A 21,816-nucleotide genomic window follows, 5' to 3' on the forward strand; every position below is an offset into this window, starting at 1 on the left:
ATCAACCACTCGTATACATAGCCACAAGGCAACATCAACGCACAACTGTTTGTAACGTATCTACTTGTAAAAGCGAGACAAGGTTAACTGTCAGTTCGCAATCCATCTTTCTGCCTAATCACTATCAACAGACTTCCATCAGAAACATTCCCTTAGAATGTTTTACTTACTTGACCACCGCCTGTCTAATTCCCAATTTCCGAGTTCCGTTGCAAAACGGAGGATACGAGTGCTAGAAATTTAGGGTGAGTATAAACTATAAATTTCCTGCAATCTTTAATCTTGTTTAAACTGTTCGTCAGGCAGTGCTATGTATTTGGCTTCAATTAATTTTAGACTAATACAAATTCAGTCTGCAATGCTGTGTTAATCTAAGAATTTAACCAACAGTACCTCGTATATAATCCAGATTCGAATTACTGTCTAATCGCAGTCGTCATACTGTGGAAAAACCTATTGCATGTGCACAAGCAATCTTAGTCCATTTCCTAACTAGACAATTTGTCGTACATAGTATATCACTTAGCGCTAAATAATATGCTCTTTGCATCGGCCTTTTATGAAATGTCCACGTTATCTAAACCTTATAAACTTTGGTCACATTGGCGGTTACCATCTTAATTAATGTTTACTATAAGCTTTGTATTCTCTGTTATCTCACACGGTAAATCATAGCTCGACTTCCTTATTAAACGAAAGTCATGTGAATTCCATTTTTGGTTTGCTCACATGCAATACGAGTTTGAAAATTATCTAAACAACCTCTGAAATTCTCCACGAACCCCACCATAGTCTTCGCACAGGTTTTTTATCCACACATCCAACTTTTACACTAACGACACCCAAACAAAAATTCAGTGCAACTGTCAGTATACCTAAAAAGGATGTTATTCCGATTTGACGTTATAACATATTGCACTTATTCAACTTTGACGTCGCACTTTATTCTACGAAGTATTATTTCCTCGTGACTTATCTAACAGACGATTTCGGTACATCAATGGGTTATTCAACTACTCGAGGATTCAAAACCTGTCCAGTTTGATTGATGGTCAGGCGACACTCACATTCGCGCGAATCTCTTGCAAAATGAAAACGACAAATGTCGTTATCGTTGCTGGTCTACAGAATCTTCCGAAAAATAATTCAATGGAAGTGTCACTTTTAGCATTAAATTCATCGGTACTGAATTAGATTATATCAGGCTTCGACACTGAACTGTTTATGCTTATCACTTAGCTTGGGCACATCCAAACCGAAATTTTCCGCTACTTATTATGGAGACCAACAAGAGGCGTGTGGTAATAATAGCTTGATCCGCCAGGTAAAAGTATACCTTAGGAATTAGACAATCATAACGCAGAACGCAACTTTCAGGCTAGTGTGCAAAGTTTAGATATTGTATGTGGAGAAGTGTGAAATTACTGTAGTATAATACCTAAAGCACTCCTAATAGTGGCGTCAATGTAGATTTTGGCAGCATGAACTAAAAACGATGGTATCGTAGAATCCATTTTCGTAGGTCTCTATACAATATCTTGGAAAATCCCTTCATTCGTATTTCTTTAAAAGACTAATCTTCTGTTATTTCTTTCTATATATTGTTTCTTCTGTTTTCGACTCTACTGAAATATATCTTGTCTCTTTTTGATTCACTTGCAATTATTTTTACTATACCGTCTACATATCTGAACTTTCGTACAAATTTGAACGAATAGGTTCACAGTATTTGGGCGCCGAGTTAGTGTAGGATATTTAGCAGGAAGAACATATTTGTAAAATTTCAGCGACTGAATTTTAAATAAATCGCCAGCGGTTATGAATTTAACGTCTGTGATGTTTTGGTTTCCAGTCCATGTTAACATTGCTTTGCATCCTTGAAACTTTCGGATGTGGTCCTGTTGAAAAGCTTGCACTTAACTAGTCTTAACCAACATTTTGCCTTTTTCTATTTTTCGTGGTAAGGAATTGTATTTTCTCTGTGATTTAACTTGTCAGATAAGACAATGTTCAGTTATTCTTTATTTGATTTGTAGTTATATTTACTGTTTCAGTGCTGTGCCTAAAGGTATTTTATACGATTTCGTACATTGTTTTTCAGAAAATACTCGTCAATCTTGTTTTGTAAATACTATAAGTGGAGTGCTTCACTGACTAAATCTTTTGGTAATACCACGGAATCATTTATTGCTTCCAAACCCAACAAACATTCTACGTTTCTAATATTTAATTTTGTCTACATAAACTTTTACAACAAGGAGATCACCTTTTTCCCTAAACCCTAACTCCTAACAAGGTGAGGACGAATATTCTGGATAAAATAATAAGATCGTGTCTTCAATATTTTCAAACGAAATCCATTCGTACATAAGGTGACGCAGCAATTTATGCTACAGCTCATACCAGTTTGTGAATAAAAATCTTGATCATTTGGCTGTTGCCTTAAATATCTGATTCTAACTAGAAGTCATATAAGGGATTTAAAAACCTGTTTGTATCTTTCTGAGTGTTAGAGATGAATAGCTTATGTCCATTGTGAGGAGTTTATATGGCTGTTTGCTAGATTCGCAGACAGAGTGACTTGAGGAAGACATCAATTTACTTACTGTTTGCATAAAATCGGTTCATACTTCATGATGTTATCATATGCTAAAGTGGTATTGGTCCCTAACCACACGATCCTTGAAGCCGAACATACGGTGACTGAGAAGATTTGCATTTTACAATAAACACTTGGAGAAGGTCAAGAATGGTGAACTCAGGGGAATCAATCTGTATGACAATGACTGACCATGCAGGCGGCGTCACTTTATATTTTTTCTTCCATTTCATATTAAATAGATAACTAAATTCTAAAACTCAAAAGTGTTCTTCAAAGGTTGCTGACTGTCAATAACGACGACAGTGTGGTTCTCAAGTGAGATCTTATAGATTAGGTAGTCAAATCAAGGAAAATCTACAGTTTTAGAATTACGTCTACTATTGTATTAGCGCAGAAAAGTGCAATTAATACCGATTTAAACATCAATCTTGCAAATACTTATTCATATGATTTCACCCTTTTAATAGTCCTACTTCAGTAATTCATTTGTAAATCCATGTTGTAAATTATTGTTCACCCATAAAAGTGACATGAACCTGCTGTCAAAAATAAATTATAATTAGCATCGTAACAACTGAAGTAATAATATTCGGGTTACACGTAGAACTAACGGACTAAAACTTATTCATTAATGCAGACTATGTTCTTCTATTTAACGTATGAAGCGTTTTTGAGTGACTCGTATTAAATTTTATCATAACACAAATCCTGTAGTCAATTTAGACGGTTTAAGTTTAGGAATGTGAACATATCATATCAAAAATACAAAATACCTCAAACGGTACAGCCTGCGCTATATATTCAAGAGTTTCTCTAGCGCAAAGTAACGTGCTAAACAAAAAAGGAATAGTAAATAGGCAATAGTTATATACCTGAGAATCTACAAATATATTTTTAACAAAAGTGGATCATATATCTGCAGGGATTCTGGCAACTTTCCCAAGTAGATGATCAAAGGTTAACAGTCATACACTGAAACGCGATGTGATCCTGAGTTTAGTCAGACACGATTTTATTATCAGTGATCCGGCGACATGCAGCAGTAAATTAAGCAATTTAAGTTATATCTTCACCCAGGATCACATAACAGAAGCCCTGACAGAGAAGACTGAAGAACATAAGGTGTTGTTAACAAGAGATCTGAGTGAAAGTTAGAACAAAAGACAGTCAGAAGAAACAAGCAAACGACAATACTGTCCAACGAAATTCTGTGGAGGAATTTTCAACGTGCTCTTTCCGTTACAAGCATTAATTAATTGAGCCTGTTTATTAAGTGGTTTGGATATCAACGAAAGAAAAAAGCTGAATAAGGTCTTTCTTTCTTTCAGGAACGTTTTACCAGCTAGGATGTCTACTGCCAAGAGGGATGGTTAGTCCACCACGCGCCTACTCAATGTTTTCTGTCTTTCGCTCGATATAGTAGCTAACCAAATTTGATAGTGAAGAATGATGTTTTGCACTAAATAGTTCTGCATCCTATGTTTCTCAACTTATTCATTTTTAATACCAGAACATTGTCGGTCACAAATATTCTTCCCCGTTCACTTCGATTCCTATCATCTCCGTTTAACTCTATCCATTCATTTTTGCTGGTTTGTCTATCTAACTGACTCATTTATTCTTCTTAATACATCTTTGAATTCCAATGGTATGATTTTTGTTTTAGAATTAATCGGCCGACTTTCTGGTAACACAATAGCAGCTTGTTTCAGTGATGGCATTGCTCCGAAGTAAACCTGTCAACCCCAACTCAATAAATACTGGGTTGCAAAAAATCGTCAGTACCAGTAGGACTAATTGAGTTGAATTGATGAACTGCCCTTATCGAACGCCGTGGAGGGCCCAAATCAGTTTCTTAACATTAAGACTTGTGAGCGAGGAAATTATATGGTGGGCGGTAAATATTTATGAACATATTGGATTCTGTAATATCATTTGAATCTTTCTTATAAAGCGATAGGGAAGTAATTGAAATCATTCCTTTAAGCGAATACAAGGACTCGTGATAAATTTCAGATTTCCGATAATTCTTCATTTCCCTTAGCTTACAGAAATGAATTTAAGAACAATAAAACAAGCCGAGAACTAGGTATTTGTTATTTGATTGAGAGTAATCGTGCTTATTCGTCAACGACTGTGACTATGTCTCATCTAGCTACAACAGCTCCCCACGCAGACTCTATTTAAAGAGGTGAACGAAACGATTCTGTAGCCTACGTTTCGTCTCCAGCAAAATACAAATTCCACCCAACTTATATAACAACATGAACAATCCCATTGGTACAACATTGGTATTAAAAGACCAGACACGTATCTAACACATTCAAATAAACAGGTGAACGGTCAGTGTAAAATGAATTAGTAAAGCATTGGGTTTTGTTGTATGTAAACTCTACGTACGATAACTAAAATTGACTTCAGTGTAATGTAAATAAACAGTAAATAAGGCAAGCGATAAACAGATATGTTACAAGAGTACTGAAGACATTTGATCGATTAAAACTGTTTTATTGAACAATAATTTCGCCGTTCCCGGATGTACTTGTCTCATTCAACTTCTGAACCTGTTTGCTGATTTCGAACATTTTGGTCTCACTCTGTATCTGTTTTGGTAGTTGGAAGCTTTTGCTCCGAAAGCCTAAAAAATTAAAGGTTTTTCTTTTAATTTTTATAATTACTATTAGAGCAATATTTTGATTGACTTTTCGTGCCTTAAGGTAACCCTCGTGCTATTGATAGAAGAAACCAGAGAAGTAGTGAATAGGTCTTTATTTCGATCTTCGCGCAGTCACAGTGGAGCGTGGGATTATCTGTTCAGACAAACAAAGGCTCTCAACATTCAATATAAGATAATAGGGAATATAACGCTTACAAAAAGTAAGGAAGTGAATGAATACTTGAACAATACTGTTTTAGCATATGCTTGGTTGTTTGGGGTCAACTCTTAACCAACCAACCTGAGCTGTTACAGACTACTTGTAATTTGCGAATACACTTTGTTGCCTGAATTGGAATGGGGTTGTACTATTGCAAGTAGGTCGATCTACTGGGCTCCAATAATGGAAAAGGGAAGAAACTCAGACGTAACAAGGCACATACGCAGGGAAACCATGTATATTGCGGAAGTCACAATGATGTGAAGTGAATACATTTTCAGAGGATAACATTTATTCATGAGTCGCGTGCTGTTTAAACTGATAATATCTGTTAGAAAGTAGGAATAGCTTCGCTTATACGCTATTATAGATATTGCACTCTTTTTACGAAACATTTTTCAAATAACCACCAGGAAAAATCGATCCGTCGCAGTGTAATCGTTCTTTTCTACTCATACCCGGAAATGGTAGGAAGAACCTCCTTGCGTTTTAAAGACATAATTCCTAACCAATACCTGTTTTTATAGTCCTCCAAGGTATTTCGGATGGACAATAATGTTCATGACTTTCGCTAGCTGTACGACCATAAGGGAACATCTTCAACACGCTCCATATTTGCAAAAGCGCTGAAGGCTAATACTGGATGACCGCTTGGAGGTAATGAAATATATTAATCAGGAAGGTATTCTATCCAACATACGTCAAGCAAAATACACTCCTAGAAAAGGAAAGGTTCTGGATTAAGTGAGACAAGGAAGGATTGCCACAGACAAGGGGAGGGCCTGGTACAAATATGAAGTTTACCTAAATAACTCTTACAGAAGCCCTTACTTTGTATTTGGAGATAGATGCAACGTCGAAGTTTGAGCTGATAAGATTTATTTCCTGATTAACCCAGTGGCTCAAATAAAAGCCAACTCAAAATGTCTTTGTCGGTACATGAATTAACAAAGACTCATATACGAGGTGATCTGTGCTCTCAATGCCCCTAGCGTTAAACCCCTAGATATTTCAGAAACACTGCTAACTCCGCCGAAAAATTAAATTAGAAATATGCATACACTAGACATTCCTTTATCCTAGTTCCCTCTTATCACTGAGGAATTATCAATCTTTATCCAGTTTCATGAAGCTCTAACTTAGAATCCTGAAGGGAAACGAGGAAAGTCGCTAGGATATGATGAGGTTTGCCCTGTAATCTTGAAACTATGCGCGGAAGCCGTCAATACACCTACGTATGACCTCTTCAGGCACTCACTTGAGTCACGGCAACTTCAAGTAGAGTAAGAACAGGCTACTCTCTCCGATCTTCCCAAAAAGAAGTAAGAACGACTCATTCCACTACAGGCTAGTCGGATCACTGCCAATACCAAGGTAATGGAAAGACTGGCAAATGACCAAATGGAAGAACACATAAACAAAAACAACATCCTCCCTGAGGTCCAACACGGGCTGGAGAAAAGCCGGTCCGGGGAGTCCAATTTATTTTGTAACATGAGACAGCTTAACAACCTACTGAAACGCAAACATATCGGTTCATGTTATTCTCCTTGAGCTTCAAAACGACTTTACAATGATGGCGCTGGTTAAAGTTAACCCGCCAAAGTATCATATCATGAACATCCAAACCCGTGGGAAAAAAGCTTGCATTCTCCATGGAAACCCTCTCTCGACTGTGTTCGCAGAGAACAACCCAGGTATGACAAACACACCAGGTCAATATACATTGGGGATGCAGTCAAGAAAAAAGGCAACTCTTCACTTTTTGCGAAAAAAACCTAATACAGTCACCCAGAATTGTTTCTAGTATCGTTCAAAACTTACAACCTCTTCTTGAAGTCCACAACGTAGTTCCTCCCACTCCCTTCAAAAGTGACGTACATTTCTCACGTCAAGTACAGGAATGGGGAACTTAGCGGGTTATAAGGCGAATGAACAAATCCTACGAAGATAAACAATTGGGTTTATTCTGACAGAACAGTAGGAAAATTGGGGTTATCTGATCATGATCTACATCATACAACGTACCCCAGGTTACTTCAGCATGAATACCCAGGGGACAATACTAGAAAACTGCATGTCAAAGAGCGAGAAACCTGGTACGCGCTTACTTATCATTAATCGGTCTCCTTATTTGGAATGAGCTCCCAGATAAAGTAACCTCAGATCTTTCAGTCGATAACTTCAAGAGGAGAATTCACAAAAACGTAATAACTCACACGTCGCTATCTCACACTTGGAATAGCTGTATCTGACTCGTGTCTCGTATTTTACTTACTATCATAATTATCATGTATATTTATTTGCTTATTTAGTTCTTGAAACAATTGCATTTGAATAGCATTCGAATTTTCTATTTATTAATTTTCATGTCGCAGTAAACCAACTTTTCGCCTGAAAATTTGGTAAACACTGGTACCCAGAAACTTTACTGACCTGACACAAGCCCACTCACCCTGTTTATAAAATATACAAACACACAGATAACTACCAAACCTACAAGAATTAGTGCAGTAGAATGTCTAGAATACCGCTCATGGGATGTTACAAGAGGTCTGAATTTGCACAGGATCAACAAGGGGTAACCTCAGAGAAGTCTACCGGTTTATATAAGCCAGTCACAAAGATATCGTATGTGTTGGATATTGAAATCGGCATGCATGGGTTTTGGCGTCAAATTCGGTGGAGCCGTTGCTAGTGGGGTGGGTTTGAGGTTGCGCAGCAAGAATGGTCAGACTCCTTGGTGTATGTTTTTATGTATAGAAAACCAAATGCTCCTTTAGATACATCACATAGGATCAACTATGAAGTCCCTCTCGAGAGGATTGTCAGTTTCTGGTAACACACGGAGAATCACTAAACATACATTTGTTTGTAGCTCATCGTCTTAAGGCGGATGTTGTTGTCATTGGGTCGGGTCCGGGTGGCTATGTTGCCTCCATTAAGGCTGCACAGTTGGGCTTGAAGGTTTGTTTGCAATCCATGAGTAACATGACCTGGATCGTATTTTTTATAGACAGTATGTGTAGAAAAGAACGAAACTTTGGGCGGTACTTGCTTAAATGTTGGTTGTATTCCCAGCAAATCGTTGTTGAATAACTCACATTTATATCAACTCGTCAATTCCTCAGAAATGCAACACCGTGGAATTGATATTGAAAGTTTTAAGCTAAACCTACCTGCTATGTTGAAAGCTAAAGAAAAAGCTGTTTCAAGTCTAACTGGTGGGATAGCATACCTATTTAAACAAAACAAGGTATGTTTGAACAAAATTTAAGCATCATACCCATTCTGCCATAAGTCTTTCACAGCCTGCTCGGTGTCAGATCCTGTTTTGAATTCCGAAGGTATGGTTAGACTTAGTAGACGTTAGGTTTCCGTGCGCTCTTAAAACAAACAAAAGATAAAAATTTGGCTCACTTTAAATCTGCCTGGCTCCCTTGAGTTTGGTGTCACAACCTTCACCTGTATTATAGAATATGCGTGATAATGAGCTACAAATGTTGTCAGACAAGCTTTTTCTGTGAATATCACATACAAATGTTTTTCACAGAAAACAGTGATCCAGTTTTTATAATAACTCCATGTGGTTATGTTCATTCGCCGTGCTTTAAATCAGCGTTCAAGGTTTTTAGAACTAATATCACAATAATTGTTGTTTCTGATTATAGTGCAATACAATTCAATTTTGGGTCATTTAAAGATTCTTGCTGTTCGATTTCGGCCCAGTTCTTATAATCGTACAGCTTTGTCCAGTCTGCACCCAACTGGGATACTTCAGCCAAAATATAAAACCAAAGGAAAGTCTATGTAGGAGTCCCGTTTGAGTGTTACAACTAAAAGAATTTGACGTTTCAGTAAAACTAGTAAGATTTTACTTTTATGGTGCACAATGACTCCCAAAAGGTTCTGTACAGTTAATTCTATCAGAGTAACAAAGTAATTGGTAAAAATTTACCCTTGATTTGTCAGAAAGTGGTAGACTTAGGTACCTGATTTTAAATGATACTAATACGTTTCCTATACCGTTTTTACCGTGGAATACTCGATCTTATCAGTCATCATTGCAGTCTTAGTTCACAGCCTAAAGGTATGAAAATGGTTTCTTCCGTATATAATATTAGCTAGTTTCACACACGAAACCGTCGATGCTACCAATTAGGAGTATTCGTATCTCGTTGTTAATATTAGTGATAACACTAGCTTTTTATTTGTTCCTCGGTAAAACTGTAGATCATTTGTAAAAGAATAACCATTCGTGATTACCAGTGTTATTTAATAAGATCTTCTTGAGTAGTATATATTGTTTCATCTACCACCAAACAATTTTTTAAACACCAACACTCTCAATCTTAATACTCATTTAAAATCAGGTCGATCATGTAAATGGTTTTGGTTCGATTGTTAACCCCAACGAAGTTTTGGTCAAAAAGGCTGACGGAAGTGAAGAACGGATTGCAACTGAACGTATTCTTATTGCAACAGGCAGTGAAGTCACTCCATTCCCTGGGATTGATGTCGATGAACAGTCTGTCGTATCAAGCACTGGCGCATTATCGTTAACTAAGGTCCCTCAACATCTTATAGTTATCGGGGCTGGAGTTATCGGCGTCGAATTAGGTTCTGTATGGAAGCGATTAGGTGCTGAAGTAAGCTTTTAGGGATTAGTATTGACTATAGTATATTGGTTTGTTTATTTTTTATAATTAAATTTGAGACTGATTCTCAATTGTTGAGAAAGTATAGTTTCTCGGTCCAAAAATACATTGTTGTCGGTTAGATCACTTCTATCGTACGAGTCCTCTCTTATCCTCATACTTCAGACCATATGTTTACTTGTCTAACCGAAGAGTAAATAGTGCAAACCAATTTTACTGCTTAGTGAGTTAAAAATCTGACACTTCCTTCTGCATTTTTAAATCCTAATCATGTGACTATTTACACAACGTTTGTGTTCAGTTCTCTTGTTTTATTACGTAGTTCCTCTGAATTATCTTCGGCGTGCCGAATACCGACCATAAGCTTATCCTATTGACACTATTGTTTATCCTGATCACACGACAAATGTAGTATCTGTAAGCTATCCAAATAGTATTTTCCAAGGATAAACTTATGCGTGTTACACATAAAAAACATGAATACATAAAGTTCAAGTCACTCATTATCCGGCTTTTACCAACCTGTTGTTACAAGTAGACTAAGTTCAGAATGACAGTCACAAACTTTCGTATAAAAAATTTAAGAGGCATAGCCGAAAGAAACAAAAGCAATGTTGAATTGAAAGTGATTATGCTTTTCAAAAATTATCCTCCAGAAGTCATCTTTATTGACATTTAGTTCAACATATGATTCAGAATAATAATCACTTTGAGTATTTGTGGTGCTAAATGACTGAAAAAACCTTACAGCGATTCCATAAAATTAAATTGGTATTTATTAACTTGCCACCTGTGAAAGTAACCAATCGTTGGAGACTCTAGGTGACATGGCTCAGAATCGATCACAATGGCGTAGGTGTATGCACTCTTTATCTCCCCTTAAACCTTGAGATTAAAATTGCTTCATAACTTTCTTCCTCCCTATACTATATCCCTACATACAACCTTTCTTTTATATACTACCACCACTAAATTAACTACTTCAATGAATCGGATGTTCATCTTGTTGTGCTAACAAGGTATGGCAACTTGGACCGATGCATATATGTACCTGGTCCTACATTGTAACTGACTGACTGACACCTGTGAAAGTTGGATAGAAATCTCAGTAGAATTTCTTTCAAAAGTGCATGATATGTTGATGCACTGTGATAATAATTTTGACATCTTAGCTACAGTGTTGTTGTGTTGACTCCTAGCTAGTTCTCAATTCTGTTTGATCATTGTTTGATTAGTATGCACTACTTCTTGTATGTGGGTCCGTTAAAGCGATACGTTAATATTTTATTTATTTGAACACATTAGTACAAAGGGGCACCGAATACGTATGAGCCATATAAGTCACTTGACTTGTGTCGGCAATGGGATACTGCCCGGACCGAAGCAGGTGGTCTCCTTAGGAGGCCACACCTCGAGCCTTCGACCTAAAGGTCCAATCCATAAGGCAGTGGAGCAGCTTCATGAGATGCAGTCCCATGGTAACCGGTGACCAATAATTGGTTCATACGCCATTTGTTCCCTCAGGTACTGGGGCACATGTACACCATTGGTTTGGAATCAGGGTTTCTCGATTCCCTTAGGTAGACTCACTGTGTCCACCAGCCCGGTTAAAGCGCCGGACATCCGCTTTTCGTTCTCTCAATTTCGTAAACAAAACCCCCGCCACGAGAAGGCAATGAGTAGGACTTTTCTGGCAGATGCTGTATGCGCGTGGCTGTGTGAGAGCATTTCGAGAGAGAACGAGCCCTCCCCACTTTCGGCCGTACCAGGGCATTTGAGGGTCGTTAATGTTTAAGGATCAGTTCTATCACGAAATCTATCTAACCATCACCGATACTATATCGTGAGGAATTGTTCATATCTAACATTCGATCCACTTTATTATGTGAAAATCAGTTATATTCTAGTTCATTTTATAAACCACTACTTATGTTAATTCCAACTTTCATCACAAGTGCTTTTATCGTTTTCTGTTTGCAGGAAAACATTGATAATGAAAACTTATTCCATTCCAAAATGCTCTATGATATGTTTGTTCATTTGCATTTTATCTAGTTCGTTTGATCTATTCGCTGTTTTATTTCAGGTCACTTGTGTGGAGTTCCTTGGTCATGTTGGGGGTATGGGCATCGATATGGAAATAAGCAAGAACTTTCAGAAAATCTTGACTAAGCAGGGTCTCAAGTTCCTTTTAAATACTAAAGTTTTGTCAGCGTCAAAATCTGGTGATACCATTACAGTACAGTTAGAAGGTGTAAAAGATGGCAAATCTCAAAGTGTAAGTGACTCTGTCGTTGAAATAGAATTTCTAAATTATTCTAATACGTATAGAACCTAATTTTTTTGTTTTACTGTCGTTCATTTTCAAATCAAACTTCTTTCTTATTCCAGATTGATTGTGATACCCTTTTAGTGTGTATAGGAAGGCGTCCTTACACCAGTGGACTTGGTTTAGAAAATGTGGGAATCAAATTGGACGAGAAAGGTCGAATTCCCGTTAATAAAAACTTTCAGACATCTGTCCCGAAGTATGTTTCTTCATTTCAAACCATTATTACCATATCTGACTTTACTTATGTTTGTTATCTTTTTTGTTGTACTAAATTTTCATTAAGAATGAAAGTAATTCACAGTCATATAGACTGCTTATGAATAAGAAAAAACTATTGACCTTGATCCAAGTAAAATCGTTTGGTTTTCATAAACAATGTTTATATCTTATTAGTGGTAAGTGACTTTGATCAAGCAGAGTTTTTAGTTCATCATATCCACCAAAATTGGGAATATCATACAACAACGCATTGTGACTTTTCACATTGGAAGGATCTTGATGCAGGGTAAATAACATGAAATAATCGTAGATGTTTCACCATTAGACTATTCAATACAGTTGATCTGGATTCAGGTTGTGAAATACTGACATTGGTAAAACAATACAAATCACTTCGTTAAATCTCAAATTTGAATTAATTTAAGCGAGGCCATCATGTATCACATGTCTTGAGTGTTTTTTCTTTCATTCTATTATAGATTAGTTTGACAAATGTTTCACGAAAATAAAATAATTTTGATTGATAAGATATATTGATCATTGAAACTAGATAACTCTGTTGACTAATATTCATGGAATTAAGCATAATGATGGATCGCTAAAATATTACAGATGATATCTCTTTCAAAAAAAGCAAAATAATTCAAAGTTAATCAGAATTATGGGATGTCGAGAAAGGCATATTGTTTCCTCTATCATTTTTGCCTTTCGCTTATCTTCCAATTTGTCCAGTTCATCTTTATTTTTCGTTTGTAGATACCTGAACAAGTAAATGCATGATCAGATTGTTCGGAATGTATTTTCCTATAATATTCTATAATTCTGACGAACTTTGTCTTATCATTGAGTCATTAAACCTTATCAAAGAGACAAACTATTGCAGATGATACTTCCATTAAAGTGTATGTAAATAGACTCATTGAGCTATGAAACGGAAACATAGGATGAGTAAAGATGGTTATAGGAGTACGACTGCCCCAAGGTCAGTTGAGGTGCATAAAATTAAGAATGTAGGTATGGTTACAAACCACCTTATGGTTCTAGAAATTGTCAGAAAAACATGAAATTATTAATGATTGTTATGTTTATTGAATCAAATCAAGAAATAACGAGTATATGGGGTTTCGGAATTTTCCGAAAGTATTACTTACGTACTCGGGCGTGTTACCTCTCAGGACATAGGCTTCTGACCAGGAATCTCAAAACCACTATTTCCTGGGCTCTCCTTTCTAGTTGTTGTCAAATTCTACTCGTCCTTTTGATTTCTGCCCACAATTCCCAGCGTCATGTGTTACTTAGTCTGCTTCTTCTTTTGCCTTGAGAATTCCAAGTTAAGGCTGAAGCCCTTCTAGGGTTACTTCCACTCACAAGCCCGGGTAAAGGAGGAAGATCGAGGACAAAGTTAGCAACCCAACCTTGCACAAAGAACCCTACTAGAAGGACGCTAACCACAAAAAATAATCATTTTATCTTTAAAAGTACTGGTTGACTGATAATGTTATATATGCAGTTTTTTGGTTTTCTTGAGTTATTGATACGTCTATGTGAAGATCGAATTGGGATATAGTAGCTTTATTCATATCACACATGACCCGTTATTTTTTCATGCCTGATAATATTTTTTTGACTGGAGGAGAAGAAAATCCAATGGTTACAAGTTACTTTGGATTGATACTATCCTCCTAAATCTATATTACTCATAGAACATTTGATTGTATATAATTAACTCAATCAGATATTTAATGAGTAAACATTTCCTTTTTCTTATTTGTGGTAATGTCTCAGTAAGCTTATTAACCAATGTAAAAAAAATTCCCTGCTTCAGTCTGGGTGTTGTGAACAGAACACGACTGGGGACAATCGAATGTATTTAAGCAAACATTACAGACTATCTCAGTAAATTCTGATTACCAAACAATGAACAGTCAATTTGCAAATTAACAACCAATTGTTTCAATCTTCACTGTTTCTTCTCTAATTCCATTGCTCATGCATTTTTCCAGACGATTGCGCTTCATTTCAGTTCTTTGCTCATCGGTCTTCTGCGAAAATACATTCTATGCCTGACCCACACCATATACTACTTATATAGATATAAGTAGACCACACCACATGGGCACCTGGGCAGCATCACAGCCCTCACACAAATCGAATGAGATTTGTGTGGCGCATATTTATTTGGTGCTTCCTTGTACCAATATTTATGTGTTTAAATAAAATAAATAAAAAAAGAAACTTCCAAGAGACCTTATAAATATGAAATATGCATTAATTTCAAACAAACTTCGAGTGTAGGAAGCTGTGCATTGGATAAATTAATACCAGTTAACTAACTAAAAACGATTGAATAATTTTCAACTATTAAACTCCAGAAAAGTTGTTCTTAAGTAGTAGCCTCTCTATTCGATTGTAAAAATAATGCATAATTTCTTTTTTAAAAATATTAACTTATTCCTAAATAACCTGTCTCTAAACCGGTAGCCATGCTACAGAGATGTATTCATTTATTGGGCCCCCAAATGCTCTGGTTCGGCCGAAAGTGGGGAGGGCTCGTCCTCTCTTGAAATGCTCTCACGCAGCCTCTGCCAGGAAAGTTCTACTCATTGCCTTCTCGTGGCGGGGGTTTTGTTTACGAAATTGAGAGAACGAAAAGCGGATGTCCGGCGCTTTAACCGGGCTGGTGGACACAGTGAGTCTACCTAAGGGAATCGAGAAACCCTGATTCCAAACCAATGGTGTACATGTGCCCCAGTACCTGAGGGAACAAATGGCGTATGAACCAATTATTGGTCACCGGTTACCATGGGACTGCATCTCATGAAGCTGCTCCACTGCCTTATGGATTGGACCTTTAGGTCGAAGGCTCGAGGTGTGGCCTCCTAAGGAGACCACCTACTTCGGTCCGGGAAGTATCATAGCCCTCACACAATTGTATGGCACATATTTATCTGGTGCCCCCCTTGTACCAATATTTATGTGTTCAAATAAATAAATATAATAAACTGTCGTTATTTAAATCATGAGTCTCAATATTGCTTCGTACTGGCTTTTCACTACTTAGTTTTATCCTTTTAGCATATCTACTGTCTATCTCTTTCTCTGTACTGATGTATCAACTTAAGTTGACACTTATTTGTAGCAGACTATAAGCTGCTTATAACTGAGTAGTGATTAACTAATGATCTTTATTATTCACTAGTCTCCTTAGGTTGGCATCAGTTGTTACAACTATTCTCAAATTAGTGAACTAAAAGCTAATATTCTAGGCGATAGCTGTAGTTAAAATTTTGGAATCAACTAGTGTTATTGTTATTGAGATACATCACAATGACACAATGGGTCTTTTTATAAAAAAATATCATCACTCTTTGTTATTGTATCATTATTAACAAATTTCCATTTTATCTGTGATATTTTTCACCCTAGTAGAGGTGACTATAATAAATTGTACTGTTTATGGGTACCGTCTTATGTCATTGTATATCTGTTCACAACATATTACAGTTCAAAATATTCATATAGTTGATTTAAAAGGCTAACAAATATTAACGATTATACAGTCATGGTCATTTGTATGATTTTGTTACATAATTGTTACATGGTATATCGTAATAAAACTCGGTAAGGAATCCACAACTATTTCCTGTCCTATAATTTGATATAAACTATGTTTTTATGTGATACTTTAGTACTTCTAATTATTTTATTTATTAAAAAAATATTTTATTTCAAATATCAGTATTTACGCTATCGGTGACTGTATACCTGGTCCGATGTTAGCACACAAAGCTGAAGATGAAGGAATAATTTGTGTTGAAGGAATGCTTGGTGGTGCTGTACACATAGATTATAACTGTGTTCCTAGTGTTATCTATACTCATCCTGAATGTGCTTGGGTTGGTAAAAATGAAGAACAATGCAAAGCAGAAAACATTCCATACAAGTTAGTAGTTATTTTATTGATAGTATATCATTTAGTTTGTGTAGTTTCCGTATTTTCTTGTTTATGTATATATGCAACACTTTATATTTCATTCATTTGCTCAGTACTCCTTAATTTTTACATTTTTCCTGTTACATAGAGTAGGCAAATTCCCAATGTCTGCAAATTCACGAGCTAAAACTAATGATGAAACTGATGGACTTTTCAAGGCTTTAGCCCACAAAGATACAGACAGACTTCTTGGAGTACACTTACTTGGTCCATCTGCTGGTGAACTGATTAATGAAGCAGTATTAGCTATGGAGTATGGTGCTTCAGCTGAAGATGTTGCACGTGTCTGTCATGCCCATCCGGTTAGTCACTTTTCAAAGTGTACCGTCCCTTTGTATATTTAAATTATTTTTACTTACTGTTAATTATCCATAGGGGTTTACAAGTAGTACTATGTTTTCGTTCGAAACAAATATTTCTGAGGTATGTGTGGTCTCTTTAGAAGATTATATGTATTGATCTTTTCCTATTCACGGAATTTCATCACGATCGCCCGAAATGAAACTTCATAACTTTAATATTTTCATACTGAAAAATTGGAGTCAAACTTAGTCAGCAACTCGGAACCAAAAAAAACTATACTACTAGAATCAGGAGATTCGGTGAATAATCTCTAACGTCTACATTCATATCCACTAACTAGCACTAGTATGTGAGCTGTCTGCTACCTTGATATTCTCACTAGTTTAGCAGGGATTAGGTCTATTTATGTTTATTCCCGTTTGTTCGACTTCCTTTAGTTTTATATTAGAATACTTGGCCGTATCTTCCTACTGTTGCACCACTTTTCCTGTCTTTTCCTTGCATGGCCACTTTAGTTTGATAACCAAAAAGTATCAGTATTCTATGAATTAGTGAGTAGTGGATTTGTTTTTTTATAAGTACCTTAAAATAACTTACAGTTTCTCATCCCTACTTTAATCTTACCAGTGGTAAATACGGCTTTGGGACTTATTCCACCTTGATGACAGTAAGTAAAGCAGGGTCAACAAAACGTCATTTAAAGAATATTTTAGGAATCCGTAGGAAAATTTAAATAAAAATAATCAGTAGTTTTGAGTATATAGCAAATATCGTAACGTTTCTGACAATTCTTTGAATTAATGAGTTTATACATACTATTTATTTAATGCTTTGTCACCATGGTTCTCTTAGCACTAATTTTTAACATTTCAAGAAGCCCAGCTACAAAATCTAAATTTCCCTACTTGACTGAGATCAGTTTTCTGAAAATCATATATGGCATCTTAACATATCTAAGGAAATCCCACATCCCCAAATCAAGTTGGTACCGTCTAACACCATTGTCGGAAACTTGGAAATAAGAATATTTATTTCAGTTATAGTTATTAAAATTACAGTACATGTTTAATAATTAACGAATAATAATGGCGATGATAGTTTTGATAAGAATCGTTCACCCGTTTTTAGTATAATCATTAATTTATTAAGACTTGTATGTGTTTATGGAATGGTGAAGAATGAGTTTTGTCGTATATGTGAGAAAATGATAGAATTAGAGACTGACCAGTCGCAGTCCTAACACATCGATGGGAAGATTCAAACAAAAAATACTAAATGAATTTAAACTTCACCACATCGCACAAGCAAGTGGCTATCAGGACTCAGTGGCCGAGTGGATAACGCGATGGCGTTTGAAGCGAAAGGTACTGGGTTCGAGTCCCAGAGTGAACACGAACTCTACATCCAGCTGACGAGTCCCAAATAGGACGAAACGCGCGTCTTGGATTCCACTGCTAGTCACTATCCATCTTTGCTTAAAATGATAGAATAGTTGTTAACTACCTAAAATACACGAAAAAAAGTCAAACTAAAATCAGAGCTAATATTAGCACTAATAAAAATAAAAAATAATAAAGATGAAATCATGACATTAGTATCCACTCCTATTCCATCTGAGTGGAACAAAGAATAACTATTATGACCCCAGTTTAGGGAATGAGATTGAACAAATATTTTTGATGGTGCATAAATTTGATCGTAAAGTTCTAATCTCTGTTTCATTTGATACGTTTAGTAAACAAAAACATGCAAATTATCATAAATAAATGTTCGCTCAAACTGTTTTCTAATCTATTCATACTTTGATCCAAATGTTCTAAAATCATAACAAGTAGTAACAATAATGTTTTAATTATTATTCTCAATCTGACTTCTGCAGTTATAATGTGTAGTCAATTAATGTTTCTGCTGTTTTTATTTTCTCGATTAGACGGTGTCTGAAGCTCTGCGTGAATCTTGTCTCTCTGCATTCTGTGGCAAAGCTATCAATTTCTCATAACATCCAATAGGCAATTAATCAACCTATCGTATATATATAGGTTATTACAATTTAGAAGATGGTTGTTTTTTTACCACATAATACTCTTTTTACTGATAAATTTCATTACAAATGGCTTTTATATCTTAAAGTCAGGGTGGCAACTACTATTCTCATGTGACTTTTCTATAAACACCTCATTTTTTCTGTTATTTTTGTTTGTTTGCTTGTCTATCCCTTTCTTTTAACTGATAGTTTATTTGATTAGATTCATTTTCTTTAGCATGTTTGTAAAGCAGAATTTTCTTCTTTCGAGGAAAAATAAATTAGTTATTATAATGAATGTACTTGAGTATCAATTATTATTCGTCTTTAAATTCATAATATAACCACAAAATTATTTATTAAAAACACTAGTGTATGTGCAGTATTTTACGAAACAGATAGGCCAAAACAACAATCTGAAATCTCACACATTCTTAACATTTTTTATTTAATAAACATAATTTTTTGTACAACTGGCCAACAAATAGAGTATGAGCCACACAGATGGAAATAACATCGTGAAGAAGTGAAGAACGATGGAGGTGTGCAGTCTAAGACAGGTGAGAAAAATAGTATACAACAATTGACTCATGATCTCAACTCTATAAAATTACTAAAATCTCCACCAAACCCCTTCTGATAATGATCATGTGCTCACTAGTGACTTATTATCTTTTTGTTTGATAGATGTGTTAGATAGATATGTGTGCACACGCAATGAGAAAACTGTTATTTTTATCATAGTTGTTAAAAGTGTAAAATGGATTTACTTCAATTTCTTGAGGTTTTCACCTTTTATGGTTATAATTTAAAGTCAACTACTCATAAATCTTATCACATTCAGTTCTAATTTGATCGGTTTCTATTGTAATGTAAGCCTGCTGAACTGATGCCTCGATATTGCCTGCATTTATATAACGAAATTGTAAATCAAACTAATACCAAGTCAGTCATAATCAACATAAAGTCTAGTATAAGCATGAGTTAGACCAACTTGCCATATTTCATCAGTACAATGGAATGAAATTAATTAAAGGAATAGCAAAAGAGTCGAGTTGATAGTAGTATAACTAATAGTGGGAAAAACGAAACTGAGGAGTATTTTTCGAAAATGTCAAGGCTTTATTCCATTGTATTTTCTATGGAACCTTATTATAATCAGTCGAGTAAAAATAAATCAAACGTTTACACTTTGCTCAATTAAAATTCATTTAAGAAGCGAAAATTCCGACAAATAAATGCTTATATTCTTTAAGTATTTGCCCCCAAATGCCCTGGTACGGCCGAGAGTGGGGAGAGTCCGCTCTCCCTCTGGAAATGCTCTCACATGGCCACGCGTATATAGCCCCTGCCAGGGAAGTCCTACTCACTGCCTTCTCGTGGCACCAGTGTTGTTTACGAAAGTGAGAGAACGAAAAGCGAATGTCTGGCGCTTTAACCGGGTTGGTGGATATGAAGGATCCACCTAGGGGAGTTGGAAAGCCCTGATTCCGAACCAATGGTGCACATGGGCTCCAGTATCCTGAAGGAACGAATGGTGAATGAACCAATTATTGGTCACCGGCTACCATGGGACTACATCTCTTCACGATGCTCCACTGCCTTATGGGTTAGACCTCTAGGTCAAAGGCTCGGGGTGTGGCCCCCTAAGAAAACCACCTGCTTCGGTTTGAGCACCTGGGCAGTATCACAGCCCTCTCGCAAATAAATGAAATAAAACATTCAACTGACAATTATATTCTCGTTCATACTAGAAACAAAACAATTTGCATTATTACTATTATTATTATTATTGTTATTATTATTATTTTTTACCATATCGCTAATTCACCCCCTTTTATCCCCAATTTGTGTAACCTTACTTTTCAACTTACGCAGCAGCTCGCTCTTGGTGGAAAATCTGTCCTATCTAAACGATCTCCAGTCACTGTCTGGTTGAAAGTGAATGCTTCCACCGATTACGAATACTGAAGCAGTCTTTCTGAAACCACGTACGCCGTTCAAGCTGGCTTCCTTCAACGTTCACACACTAATGCAGATCAGACAACAGATAGGGCTGGCTATGTCTTTAGAAAGTCTTAATGTTGATGTTTGCTGTCTATCCGAGACCCGTATTCAAGACTCTAGTGAAGTACTACAAATTCGCTCTCCATCTGTCGCCTCGAAAAGCTTGTTTCACGTGCGCTTATCCGGGGACTCTATGGCATCTTCGTCTGGTCTTGCAGGCGTTGGTGTTGCACTAAGCGCTAGGGCTGAGGCAGCACTAATCGATTGGATCCCCATTAACAGTCAGTTATGTGCTGTTAGATTAGAAAGTTCCATCAAAGTGAGAAGAAATCGGCGTGAGAAACGGTGTCTTTTCGTCATCTCCGCCTATGCGCCGACAGATTGCAGCCCGGATGCAATCAAGGATGAGTTTTACCATCAGTTAACAGTTCTTCTCCAGAAAGCGCGTTCGACAGATATTGTAGTATTAGCCGGAGACTTGAATGCTCAGGTCGGGCGTCTGGGCACAGAAGAGAGTCGTTTAGGTGGCCGATGGGGACTTGTTGGTCGCAGGACAGATAACGGGGACCGTTTGCTGCAACTGTGCACAGACCACAACCTGTTTCTAGACAGCACTAACTTCCGGCACAGTCATCGCCGGTGTGCCACCTGGCGTCCTCCCTCTGCATCCCAAGCCTGGACCCAGATTGATCACATCGCGATCAGCTACCGCTGGCGTGGTTGTGTACAGGACTGCCGCTCCTTTTGGAGTACCTATCTGGAGTCTGATCATGCCCTGATCTGCGCCAATCTCACCTTACTT

At 36.6% G+C, this 21,816-nt stretch overlaps 1 protein-coding gene and 1 non-coding gene across 2 annotated transcripts; both read left to right on the plus strand.

Moving 5' to 3' along the window:
• Window positions 1-8,159: 8,159 nt before the first annotated feature.
• Window positions 8,160-19,316, plus strand: Smp_046740 (dihydrolipoamide dehydrogenase). The gene is made up of 10 exons (XM_018796032.1): window positions 8,160-8,223; window positions 8,262-8,316; window positions 8,357-8,445; window positions 8,495-8,734; window positions 9,852-10,127; window positions 12,223-12,414; window positions 12,528-12,664; window positions 16,427-16,630; window positions 16,770-16,983; window positions 18,915-19,316. Exons 1-10 carry the CDS (start codon window positions 8,206-8,208, stop codon window positions 18,981-18,983), a joined length of 1,494 nt encoding a protein of 497 aa, XP_018650285.1. The 5' UTR covers window positions 8,160-8,205; the 3' UTR covers window positions 18,984-19,316.
• On the plus strand, window positions 18,307-18,373 carry Smp_tRNA_02162_Gln_TTG.1.1. Its single transcript has one exon. It is a non-coding gene (tRNA).
• Window positions 19,317-21,816: the final 2,500 nt, after the last annotated feature.

The sequence above is a fragment of the Schistosoma mansoni genome, chromosome 2, assembly GCF_000237925.1.
Source record: "Schistosoma mansoni strain Puerto Rico chromosome 2, complete genome".
NCBI lineage: Eukaryota > Metazoa > Platyhelminthes > Trematoda > Strigeidida > Schistosomatidae > Schistosoma > Schistosoma mansoni.